The sequence below is a fragment of the Aspergillus lucknowensis genome (assembly GCF_044049455.1).
Source record: "Aspergillus lucknowensis strain CBS 449.75 chromosome Unknown BJX67scaffold_5, whole genome shotgun sequence".
NCBI classification, from domain to species: domain Eukaryota; kingdom Fungi; phylum Ascomycota; class Eurotiomycetes; order Eurotiales; family Aspergillaceae; genus Aspergillus; species Aspergillus lucknowensis.
This window is the reverse complement of record NW_027263549.1, coordinates 86,487-97,670: the sequence shown is the minus strand read 5'-3', so window position 1 is coordinate 97,670 and position 11,184 is coordinate 86,487. Positions and strand designations below refer to the sequence as shown.

The 11,184-nt window shown below is 58.3% G+C and overlaps 4 protein-coding genes across 4 annotated transcripts; 2 read left to right on the top strand and 2 right to left on the bottom strand.

Annotated features, from left to right (window-relative positions):
- Nucleotides 1-66: 66 nt before the first annotated feature.
- xlnD (beta-xylosidase XylA) lies at nt 67-2,798 on the top strand. Its single transcript, XM_071034637.1, has one exon. It carries the CDS (start codon nt 390-392, stop codon nt 2,769-2,771), a length of 2,382 nt encoding a protein of 793 aa, XP_070889544.1. The 5' UTR covers nt 67-389; the 3' UTR covers nt 2,772-2,798.
- Nucleotides 2,799-2,826: 28 nt separating this feature from the next.
- Nucleotides 2,827-3,837, bottom strand: BJX67DRAFT_377919 (uncharacterized protein; the record flags this gene model as incomplete). The annotated part of the gene is made up of 1 exon (XM_071032232.1): nt 2,827-3,837. The coding sequence occupies one exon, from the start codon at nt 3,835-3,837 to the stop codon at nt 2,827-2,829; it is 1,011 nt and encodes a 336-aa protein (XP_070889543.1).
- A 243-nt stretch (nt 3,838-4,080) lies between these two features.
- Nucleotides 4,081-5,960, top strand: BJX67DRAFT_390428 (major facilitator superfamily domain-containing protein). The gene is made up of 4 exons (XM_071034636.1): nt 4,081-5,135; nt 5,182-5,287; nt 5,342-5,617; nt 5,673-5,960. The coding sequence occupies exons 1-4, from the start codon at nt 4,325-4,327 to the stop codon at nt 5,833-5,835; spliced, it is 1,356 nt and encodes a 451-aa protein (XP_070889542.1). The 5' UTR covers nt 4,081-4,324; the 3' UTR covers nt 5,836-5,960.
- A 3,065-nt stretch (nt 5,961-9,025) lies between these two features.
- On the bottom strand, nt 9,026-11,174 carry BJX67DRAFT_344104 (putative aromatic-L-amino-acid decarboxylase). The gene is made up of 3 exons (XM_071028217.1): nt 10,824-11,174; nt 9,836-10,766; nt 9,026-9,768 (listed from the first exon to the last, which is right to left on the bottom strand). The coding sequence occupies exons 1-3, from the start codon at nt 10,870-10,872 to the stop codon at nt 9,168-9,170; spliced, it is 1,581 nt and encodes a 526-aa protein (XP_070889541.1). The 5' UTR covers nt 10,873-11,174; the 3' UTR covers nt 9,026-9,167.
- Between the last annotated feature and the right edge of the window lie 10 nt (nt 11,175-11,184).

The window sequence follows — 11,184 nt, the reverse complement described above, 5'->3', positions numbered from 1 at the left end:
GCATCTTCATAGTTCGTCCCATCTCTTCGGACATCCCCCGACTCTCGGGTATGCGGCATGATTGATGGAGAAACGATCGCCGGAGGAACAATTGCCGGGATTCAGGCTGAAACGCAGTCGATCCTGCTCGCTTCGGTGCTTCGTGAGGCTCCGCTTGCTCATTTCCGGGGAGCTCCAGTGCTGGGATGATCGTTATTTCCGTGGTTGAGGCCAAAGAGCTCGTCGTTCGCTGACCTCGAGCTGCCCAGGAGCTGACTGGAGCTGGCCGGGATTCAGGCTAAAGAGTCTCTGTCGATCGATGCGGAGATGCTGGAGAAGAAAAGAATAAAAGACGAAGATCAGGCTGCCTCCCCAAGGTCAAGCTCAAGCTCAAGCTCAACGACGACACGATGCGTTCTCTCGCCGTCCTGGCAGCCCTTGCCCTCGCGGGCATTGAGCCGACCCTCGCGCAGAACAACCAGAGCTACGAGGACTACACCGTCGAAGCAAACCCAGACCTCTTCCCCCTGTGTCTGCAGCACCTCAATGCATCCTTCCCCGACTGCACGAGCAGCCCCCTAAGCAGGTCGCTGGTCTGCGACCGCAGTGCAGACCCGCACGACCGCGCCGCAGCCCTCGTCTCGCTCTTCACCCTCGAGGAGCTCGTCAACAACACCGGCAACACCGGCCTGGGCGTGCCCCGACTCGGCCTGCCCAACTACCAGGTCTGGGGCGAGGCCCTGCACGGCGTCGGTCGTGCGAATTTCGTCGACTCCGGCGACTTCAGCTGGGCGACCTCCTTCCCGATGCCCATTACAACGATGGCCGCCCTCAACCGCACCCTGATCAACCAGATCGGGTCCATCGTCTCGACGCAGCTGCGCGCCTTTAGCAACGCCGGCTATGGTGGCGTCGACGTCTACTCACCGAACATCAACACCTTCCGCCACCCCGTCTGGGGCCGTGGCCAGGAGACCCCAGGTGAGGACGCATACCTCTCCGCCGTCTACGCCTTCGAGTACATCACAGCCCTCCAGGGCGGCGTCGACCCAGAGCATCTCAAGATCATCGCCACGGCCAAGCACTACGCGGGCTACGACATCGAGAACTGGAACAACCACTCCCGCCTCGGAAACGACATGCAGGTCACCCAGCAGGAGCTGTCGGAGTACTACATGCCGCCGTTTGTCGCCGCCGCGCGCGACGCCCACGTCCGCAGCGTGATGTGCTCGTACAACGCCGTCAACGGCGTCCCCAGCTGCGCCAACTCGTTCTTCCTGCAGACCCTGCTGCGCGATACCTTTGAGTTCGCCGAGGACGGCTACGTCTCTGGCGACTGTGGCGCCGTGTACAACGTGTGGAATCCGCACGGGTATGTGGACGACGAGTATGCGGCGTCGGCGGCGTCGATTCTCGCGGGCACGGACATCGACTGCGGGACGTCGTACCAGTTCCGCCTGGAGGATACATTTGACGACAGCCTGATCAGCCGGTCGGAGATCGAGCGCGGCATTATTCGCCTCTATTCGAACCTCGTGCAGGCGGGCTACTTCGATGGACCCGACGCCCCCTACCGCGACATCACCTGGGACGATGTCATCGAGACGGACGCGTGGAACATCGCCTACGAAGCCGCAGTCGAGGGCATCGTCCTCCTCAAGAACGACGACACCCTCCCTCTCTCCCCGGAAATCCGCAGCGTCGCCGTCATCGGGCCCTGGGCAAACGTCACCGAGCAGCTGCAGGGGAACTACTTCGGCCCTGCGCCGTACCTCGTCAGCCCGCTGGATGCGTTCAGGAAGTCAAATCTCAAAGTGCACTACGCGCGCGGGACGGAGATCGACTCTACGTCCGAGGCCGGCTTCAAGGACGCCCTCAAGGCCGCTCACCGCGCCGACGCAATCATCTTCGCCGGCGGAATCGACAACACCATCGAGGCCGAGGCCATGGACCGCCAGAGCATCGCCTGGCCGGGCAACCAGCTCAAGCTGATCGACCAGCTGAGCAAGCTCAACAAGCCCCTGGTCGTCCTGCAGATGGGCGGCGGGCAGATCGACTCGTCGTCACTAAAGGCGAACAAGAACGTCAACTCGCTGATCTGGGGCGGATACCCCGGTCAGTCCGGTGGTGATGCGCTGTTCGATATCATCACGGGCAAGCGCGCCCCCGCCGCCAGACTCGTCACGACGCAGTACCCGGCCGAGTACGCGGACCAGTTCCCGGCGATTGACATGAATCTGCGCCCGAACGGGAAGAACCCCGGCCAGACGTACATGTGGTACACTGGCGAGCCGGTCTATGAGTTCGGCCATGGGCTGTTCTACACTACGTTCAAGGAAACCTCTGGGATGGAGGATGCAGGCACATTCGATATCCAGGAGCTTCTGACCGCTCCGCACGACGGATACGACCGCGTCGAGCAGCAGACGCTCGTCGAGTTTACTGTGGCCATCGAGAACACCGGCGACAGGGTCTCGGACTACACGGCTATTGTGTACGTCAACACCGAGGCTGGGCCGGCGCCGCACCCGAACAAGTGGCTCGTTGGGTTCGACAGGCTTGGGGGGATCGAGCCGGGGGATTCGCAGACGCTGACGGTGCCGGTGACAATTGACAGCGTCGCGCGGACGGACGAGCTGGGGAATCGGGTGCTGTATCCGGGGCACTACGAGCTTGCGCTGAACAATGAGCGCTCTGTGGTTATTTCGTTTGATCTGGAGGGCGAGGAGGCTGTCTTGTTGTCCTGGCCAGAGGACCGGCAGACTGTTCCTGGGATTCTGGAGTCGCAGTAGTACTGCACATTTTAATACATCTAGATACATATAGATCCATCCAGCCGATAACTTATTATCCCCAGTACTTCTCCATAAACCCCTGGATCGTGGTCGGCTTGACATCCGGACAGAGGCCATTCAGCACCGGCTGGACAACCGACCCCCCCTGTCCACAGACCATGGTATACTGGATATCAATCTGCGCAAGGATATCCCCGGCTGCCACGCCGTCCAGTCTCCTCTGCAGCGTCTCCCTCTCGACCGCGCGAACCTCAACCGCCCTCCCCAGAACACCCTCAATAATCCGCACAATCTCCCCGAGATTCCTCGTCTCCCCAACCATCCCCATCTCCCGTCCTCCCCAGGGCTCCTCAAGCCCCAACGCCGCAACAACAAACCGCCCAACATCACGAATATCCGTCATCGTCAGATCGGGATATCCCCCGTCCGCCGTAAGCGGAATCTCAACCCACTCCCCGGCCCCAGCCTGCGGCTGCTCATCAAGGTGGAAGATCATCGGCCCCTCCCTGAACCCCGCAAGCGCCTCCTCCCTCCTGTCTTCTGGGGCCCCAATCCCGAGATAATTCATAAACATCCCGCACGGGAAGGCCGCGGCGTCGATCTTCCCGTCCGCGACGGCCGCCCTACAAGCGTCCCAGACCACGATCTTGCCGCCGTCGACGTCGACGTCCCCGTGCACGGCCTGCGGGAGCGCAAACTCCGAGGGCGCGAAGCGTCGCACGCCAGCCCGGATCGACGCGTCGAGGAGATTGAGCTGGTACGGGACGATTTCGGGGCCGGGGATGAGCAGGGCCGAGATTACGGCTTCGACGCCGACAAGTGCACTGTGGAGGGAGTCTGCGGAGGTGTAGTCGACGTAGCGGGTTTCGAGGGGGACTTCCACGTCTCCAGATTCTGTGGTTACGAGGGCTGTGGTTGTTTTCAATGTTCCTGGGGGGTTTGTTGGCGTTGCGCGCGAGAGGACGATGGGCTTGTATAGCTTGTGTTTGGCGCAGAGGGCGCGGATGATGGAGGAGCCGATTGTGCCGGAGCCGCCGGCGACGGCGATGTGTTTCTGGGGCATGCTGCTTCTTTCAGTCCTCTGTTTTGTTTGCGGGTTGGTTGTGATTGTGGTGAGTGCGGGGTGCCGGATGCGTGGTATTTGAGTTGACGTCGACGGGTCAGGGGAGGTGACGCTTGCGTCAGACCTCGTATTTGAGCTTATTCTGCATCCGGATGAGTCAATCCAACGTCGAATCAAGATGCAATCGTCTGCGCATGTCTCGCCTTGTCTCGTTTCTGTTCTCGTGGGTCTGAGGTAAATCACTTAACAAAAGGGCTCCCGAACACCATCATGCGGGAAATACGAGTGCTCCGGTCTGGCCAGGCCTGCCCAGGTGGCATCTCTTTAACCTTGAATTGGAAAAGAATCCCTTCCGATCGGATGCTGGCCCGAGTCTTCAACTTCTATGCAAGCCCCGCGACTCCAACTCATGCGTGACTCACTTGTCTCTGTCTCTTAAAGCCGTCGCGACCATATCCTTCGACCAGTTTCGCAGACCAGGTGAACCATGACGATGGAGACATGCAAGGCCCATCAAGCCTTTGCCTCTGAGTCCTCGGGCTACGAGCTCGCCGAGTCATCCACCATCAATCGAGACCGGCCTATCGCCCTCCACGAGCCATTCGCCTCTGAACTCAACACCCCCCTAGCAGAGGATGAATTCCCCGACGGCGGCACGCGATCCTGGCTCGTCGTCCTCGGCTCCTTCTTCCTGCTGATGGCCTCCTACGGCCTCATGAACTCCGTCGGGGTGCTGCAGTCCTACCTCGAAACCCACCAGCTATCTGCCTACTCCAGCCGCGACGTCGGCTGGATCTCCGGCGTCTTTGTCTTCACAGCGCTAGGTCTGGGCGTCTTCGTCGGCCCGCTCTTCGACGCATACGGACCCAAGGAGCTCGTCACCGTCGGCTCAGCCCTCTACTCGCTGAGCATCCTCCTCACCGCAGAATGCACCCACTACTGGCACTTCATCCTCTGCTTCGGGTTGTTGGCCGGGGTCGGCGCAGCCCTCATCTGCAACGTCGGCATGTCCTGCATCCCGCACTGGTTCCAGGCGAGGGCCGGGATGGCGATTGGGACGGCCATGGCCGGCGCGGGGCTCGGTGGCGTCGTGTTCCCGTATATTCTGCGCGAGAGCTGGGCGCGCGTCGGGTTCAAGTGGGGGATGCGCATTGCGGCGCTGGTGATTCTGACGCTGTGTGGCGGCGCGTCGTTCCTGGTCAAGGCGAGGCTTCCGCGGGAGGGACGGCTGAAGGCCGCGTTTGATATTCGCTGTTTCAAGGATGCGAGGTTTACGTGCATTTCTGCTGCCACATTCTGTATGTCTTCTCGTTAGAGATGAAACGACCGGCTGACGCGTGATAGGCCTCGAACTCGTCGTCTTCGCCCTCATCGGCCTCCTCCCGACGTACGTCGTAGGACAGGGATTCACCGGCACCTCCAGCGTGAACCTCCTCGTCGTGCTGAACGTGTACGCCACCCTCTCAAACAAAGTCTCATAACCAATCGTAACCGAAGCTTTTAGAACAAACTGCCTCGGCCGCCTGATCGCCGGCCGCGTCGCAGACCGCTACGGTCGCCTCAACGTGCTCATCCTCCTCATTTCCCTGGCCGTCGTGCAGATCTTCGCAATCCTCTACCCATTCAGCCACTCGCTCGCGGCGCTGTACGTCTTTTGCGCCCTGTACGGGGTCACCTCCGGCTCGTTCATCTGTCTTGCCCCCGTGTGTGTGCGGCAGATCTCGCCGGCGAAGGAGATCGGGATGCGCTTTGGGACGTTCTACTGTCTCGTTAGTTTTGCGTGCGTCCCCTGTGAACTCTTTTCTAGGAGGAGATGTATTAACGAGGTGGCGTAGGACGTTGATATGTATCCCCATTGGCGGCGAGATGCTCGAGAAGGTCGGCGCGCGCATGGTGGTTGCGTGGTTGGGCGGGGTGTTGGTGTTGGCGATGTTGTTGTTTGTGGTTGCGCGGTGGGCTTGTCTGGATTATAAGTGGAATTGGCGGAGTAAGATATAATCAGGATGATGATGGACGGCAAGGTAAGTCTCATGACAAAAGTTGGGTTCGATTGCGGTGTTTATTAGCGTTCCTTCGTTCTGGCTGTTACTGCATTTCTGAGATAGGGTTGCATTGTTTGGTGCCTTAGGACGCGTCCGCTTTGTGTATATGCAAATAACTTGCGTCCAGAAAAATTTGAATGAGATTGTCAAACTAATGTTGTACAAAGTATGTTTTAAAGCCTATTTATTGCCATAATAGGGTGACAGAAGAGGATGCAGGTATGCTCTACCTGCCTACCTGGTTGTTACTATCTACTGGGGTAGCCTTCCACCTGCTATATTAGCTTCACTTTCTTTCACTCAACCAATGCAGCCAGGCTTATGAACACCAGTTTATTCTTCAACACACCTTCTTTCATCCTCTGCTTCTTATTCAGGTTCCCCGCAGATGACAGACAGACAGCCTCATATCTTCACCAGCGAAGCACCTCCACCGAGCCATCCCCAGCTTGCCGAGCAGATTCCTGAAACTCAGAGCATAGAGGAGACAAACAGCGCAAGGACACGAGCAAGCACCCTCGCCCAGCCCTCACTTATCCCTCGCTCACCCGTACAGCTGAGAATAAGGCAGAGGAGCAGCCGACAACTCGGCCTCTCGGTCACGATAGTTCGGCATCGCCTACCCTCTCCTTCTAGGTCTCCTGGTTCCCTACTCACTTAGCCCTTGGGCTTTCCCTCTTCCCTCTCGGACAATGTTCTGAGACGCCATTCTCTTCTTCCACGCATATCAAACACGTTGACTCTGCCACAGCCGCTAATCTGTTACAGCAGACGGTACAATGGAAAGCAACGCATTCAAGAACATCGTCATCAGCATCTGCGGGACATTCCAGGGATATAAGCACGGTTTGTCCTCCGCTCTCCAAGAGAACCCCCCCTTCATAAACACAATAGTCTCAGAGCGCCCGTACTCACGACGACCATAGGCGAGATAATATCCATAATCGAGGGCTTAGGCACACGATATGCAAGAACGATCAGCCACGAATGCACGCATCTCGTAACGACACTCCGCCAGGTGCGGAATATGAGCCCCAAGGGTGAGCCATGGCTCTGTATCCTCTCCGTAGTCGTGATGCGCTGTGCTTATGAGATGTATAGTTCGCAAAGCGTACAATGTCTACACATGTGAGATTGTTTCGCTGGATTGGCTGCTGCATTCCAGAGACGCAAAACGACCTCTCTCTGAGGAGGGATATCGACGAACGGGTAGAGAGACGGAACATGCTGATGCGAAGGCCTTATCAAGCAAGAGGGTTAACACGAAGCGTGCGCTTGAAGGGGCAACTGAGGGTGCTCTAACACATTCTCGCAAACGACAAAGGAAGGCGCCGGACGCGGCGTCGACAAGCACCGAACTCCCGGCATATAACCCGAGTCAGGCGAGTGGTAAGCATCTTAACCTGTTTTCTTGCCCCCAAAGCATTGACATTCCTTACAGAAGGCTGGACGGTGTACGTCGACCCGTCAGGAACGCTCTGGGACGCACTCATGGTGCGCAGCACATCCGGAGCAAAAAGCAACCACTTCTACCGCCAGCAGCTGCTCGTCAACCCATCGCGCACCCAGTACATCAGCGAAGCGTTCTGGGGCAGAATCGGGGAAAAGCCAGCATCCATCGGAGGAACACCCACCTCCCTACGTAGAGCCCGCAATGATTTCGAGAGGCGCTTCCGCGAGAGAACGGGCACATTCTGGAGCTTCCAGGACTTGGGCGTCCCTCCCCCGAAGAAATATCGGTACATTGGGCCCGGGGAGCCGTCTCCCCATGGATCGGGACCGGCTCAATGCTCGCTCCCTGCCGCTGTCCAGGTCGTCCTCGCTCGGATTCTCAATACGGCGTCCAAGAAGCTGCGGCCGGGTAAGGGGTTTGCCGTGTATGACTCGTGGAAGCTGCCGCTCGGACAGCTGAGAAAGCAGGTCTTGCGCGAGGGGTATGACGTTCTCGAAAAGCTATCTGAGCTGATTGAGACGCCGTCTCTCGCTGGCTCGTGGTATTCGACGTCCTTCGAGGTTGCAGCCGCGGACCTAAGTAGCAAGTACCTGTGCATCATCCCGCATGTGTTTGGGAGGAACCAGACGCCTGTCTTTAACTGCAGGAAGCATGTCGAGAGGGAGCTGATGCTTCTCGATGAGCTTGCGAATGCGGCCCTCGCGAATGAGATCGTTGCCTCGTCGAAGGGCGGCATGATGCACCCGCTCGACCTGCAATATAGGGCGCTGAAGCTGGACGAGATGACTCCGCGTACGAACAAGATTAATGCTTTGTCTTGGTTCTGTCACTAACGTTCCATATCTTAGTGCAGCGAGATTCGCTTGAATTCAGGGCCCTCGATGCCTATTTCAAAGCATCGACTGATAATAGACTCCTGAAGGTATATATAACCCCACCCCCCCCCAAAAAAAACCCCGTCTCACGAACAACGCCTTCTAACAACCCAGATAACAAACATCTTCCGCATCCACCGCACAGGCGAGGCAGCCCAATTCCAATCCCACCACGGACACAGAGACCCCCCCAGCACGCGCCGCCTCCTCTGGCACGGCTCGCACACGCTCAACTTCGCCAGAATCCTCACCGAGGGCCTGCGCATCAAGCCACACGGCGTCAAGCACCACGGATCCTCCCTCGGAAGCGGCGTGTACTTCTCCGACACGGCGCAGTTCTCCACGAGATACACCTCCCTTTCGGATACCGGGAGTGGATTCCTCCTGCTCTGTGACGTCGACCTCGGGTTTCAAGGGGACGGTGCCAAAAGTGACCATGGGTATCTCTATGCTGGGGGTCGGAGGAAAATATCGAGGGTTGCGCTGCGTGGTTCTTTGATTGGGACTGGGACTGTGATTCAGGCTCGGGTGCAGGAGTGGACGTCTGCGGGTTATATACATCCTGTCCTGGCGGAGACGAGTATTCCGAGGCCTGGAGCTTGGCCGGCACCGACGAGCGAATATGTTGTTTTTGAGGCGGAGTTGGTCCAGTTGAGGTATTTGGTTTCGGTTCACAGGGTAGGCTTATCGGCTACAGCCAGTATTTGAAGGGGAAAGCAGAGGGCTGACAAGTCTGACGGTTGTAGCTATTCAAGCTGAGGGGCGACTGGTATTAGGGTGGCGTTCTATCTATCCTATTCTAGTGAATGTGGACTATGTGCATCAGACTTACGGCGCTGTCAACTGGTTGAATGGGAGATCTCTTTCTACAGACGCCGAGAATGACATTCGACATTGTAAAGTATATACACACACCACCCACAAATCTAACCATATCTACATGAACCAAGCCAGATCTATCTAATTCTTCGCCCCCCGGAGAACCTCCTCCGCAGTGTCAACAATGATATCAAACGCCCGACGAACATACTTCTCCTCCGCGCGCTCATTCGCACTCACTACCCGGATCGCATAGATCCCACTCATAACCGTGGATGTAATGAAAATCTCGCCCCGCGAGTTAATAAGCTCGTAGACCTCCTTCGTCACGGCGTCAGCCTTTTCATCCACCTGCGCAACTGTCGACCCATTCGGTAGTGCGCCGTCGCCGTCGCCGTCGCCGTTGGCCCCGCGCAGGCTCGACGCCGCCGCCTTCACCCGGAAAACCGTCAACCCGAACGCGGGCTTCGTTATGATCTCGAACAGGTCGGCGCGGCTGCGCACAAGGCCCGAGAATGTATCGCCGAGCGCGATGCCCTTCCGGATATACTCCTTCAACCCCTTGAGTCCGTAGCTGCGCATCACGAACCAGATCTTCAGCGCGCGGAAGCGGCGCCCAAGTGGGATAGACCAGTTGCGGTAGTCGATTACCTGGCCGGATTCGGAGAAGGGATTGCGCAGGTAGGCGGGCGTGATATCGAGGAAGTCGGTGAGGTCGTGGCGGTTTCGGACGTAGAGGAGGCTGTCCCCGCCTGTGTTAGCCGATGCCCTTAGCAGATAAGGAAGGATAAGAGAGAGGGCTCACTCACCTCGCATCGAAATTGACAAGCAGCCACTTGTGCATGTTCATATTGAAGCTGTCGACGCCCTCGGCAAACTCCCTCGCGAGATACTGCCACTCGTCCGCTATCAGCGCGGACCCCGCATACGCCGCATCAATATGCACCCAGATCGCTCGCCACGCCGGCTTCTCGCTCAGCACGGCCGTGATCTCCGCGAAGCGGTCCACCGCGCACGAGTTCGTCGACCCAAAGCACAGCGTGATATAATACGGCGTTAGGCCCTGCCGCTCCAATTCCTCGAGCTTACCGCGCAGCTCCGCCCCCGTAAGCGCCATATCATTCTCCAGTCTCACATCGATGCTCCGGTAGCGCGTCCCCGCGAGCAGCGCCGCCTTCGCCGTACTGCTATGCGTCTGCGTACTGCTCAGCGCGACGAGGCGCGGCCGCAGCTCCATAACCCGATCCTCGTATTCCGCCGTCCCCTCCTTCAATCCCTCCGCCTTCGCCTGCCGCTGGACGTGCCGCTCCCGCGCGGCAATCATCACCGTCGCGACCGCATCGCTCGCACTCATCTGGATGACCCCGCCCCCACGGTTCGCAGAGGTACTCAGAAAACAGTCCGGCAACCCCAGCGCCTGCGCCATCCAGTCCATGACGACGGTCTCGAGCTCCGTGCAGGCGGGGGAACACAGCCAATTGAACGCGGGGGCGTTGAAGGCGGCGGAGTACATCTCGCCCAGGATACTGGGGTACGAGACCGTCGCCGGGAAGAACGCCATGAAGTTGGGCGACTGCCATTGCGTCAGGCCTGGTTTGATGTTTGCGTCGACGTCGGCCTGGATCTGGGACCAGGGCTCGGGGTCTTGCGGGGGGGAGGCGGGGATTTGCGGGCGGAGGTAGCCGGGGGGGATTGTAGGGAGGACGCGCTGGTTGGGGATGTTGTCGAAGTAGCTGATTACTATAGGAGTCAATATTTGCGTGCTGGAGGGTATTCTAAGAGAGAGGGGTCTCTTACTATCGTCGATTGCGGCGTGCGCGGCTGTCCTGAATTGGTCGCCGTCCATGGTGAAATTTCGGCTCGGAAGAGTTCCGAGCGTTGATTTTGCGCCGCGGGCGTTGAGATCGCGACTGAGTCAGGAATTAAGGAATATATCCCCAACCGCTATAATAACAGTAACAAAGAGAGAGAGAGAGAGAGAAAGGATCAGGGGGAATTGAAAGAGGAATCACAAAGCCAGAGACAAGTGAATTTACCAAGAAAAAGGATCGTGTGGGGTCGTGTCAAAAGGCGCGCCTGAGGCCGTCTGCGGTATAATTCCGCTCGGCGTTCCACTTTGCTGGAACGGCTGTCTGTGGAACGACCGACCCTACAGTTT

Bases quoted from the DNA above. Each gene is read 5' to 3' on its own strand.
- xlnD (XM_071034637.1), top strand. From the start codon at position 390: ATGCGTTCTCTCGCCGTCCTGGCAGCCCTTGCCCTCGCGGGCATTGAG.
- BJX67DRAFT_390428 (XM_071034636.1), top strand. From the start codon at position 4,325: ATGACGATGGAGACATGCAAGGCCCATCAAGCCTTTGCCTCTGAGTCC. The intron at 5,136-5,181 runs GTATGTCTTCTC...GACGCGTGATAG, and splicing joins CATTTCTGCTGCCACATTCT to GCCTCGAACTCGTCGTCTTC. The intron at 5,618-5,672 runs GTGCGTCCCCTG...GAGGTGGCGTAG, and splicing joins TACTGTCTCGTTAGTTTTGC to GACGTTGATATGTATCCCCA.
- BJX67DRAFT_344104 (XM_071028217.1), bottom strand. From the start codon at position 10,872: ATGGACGGCGACCAATTCAGGACAGCCGCGCACGCCGCAATCGACGAT. The intron at 10,767-10,823 runs GTAAGAGACCCC...TGACTCCTATAG, and splicing joins GCACGCCGCAATCGACGATA to TAATCAGCTACTTCGACAAC. The intron at 9,769-9,835 runs GTGAGTGAGCCC...AGGCGGGGACAG, and splicing joins CTTGTCAATTTCGATGCGAG to CCTCCTCTACGTCCGAAACC.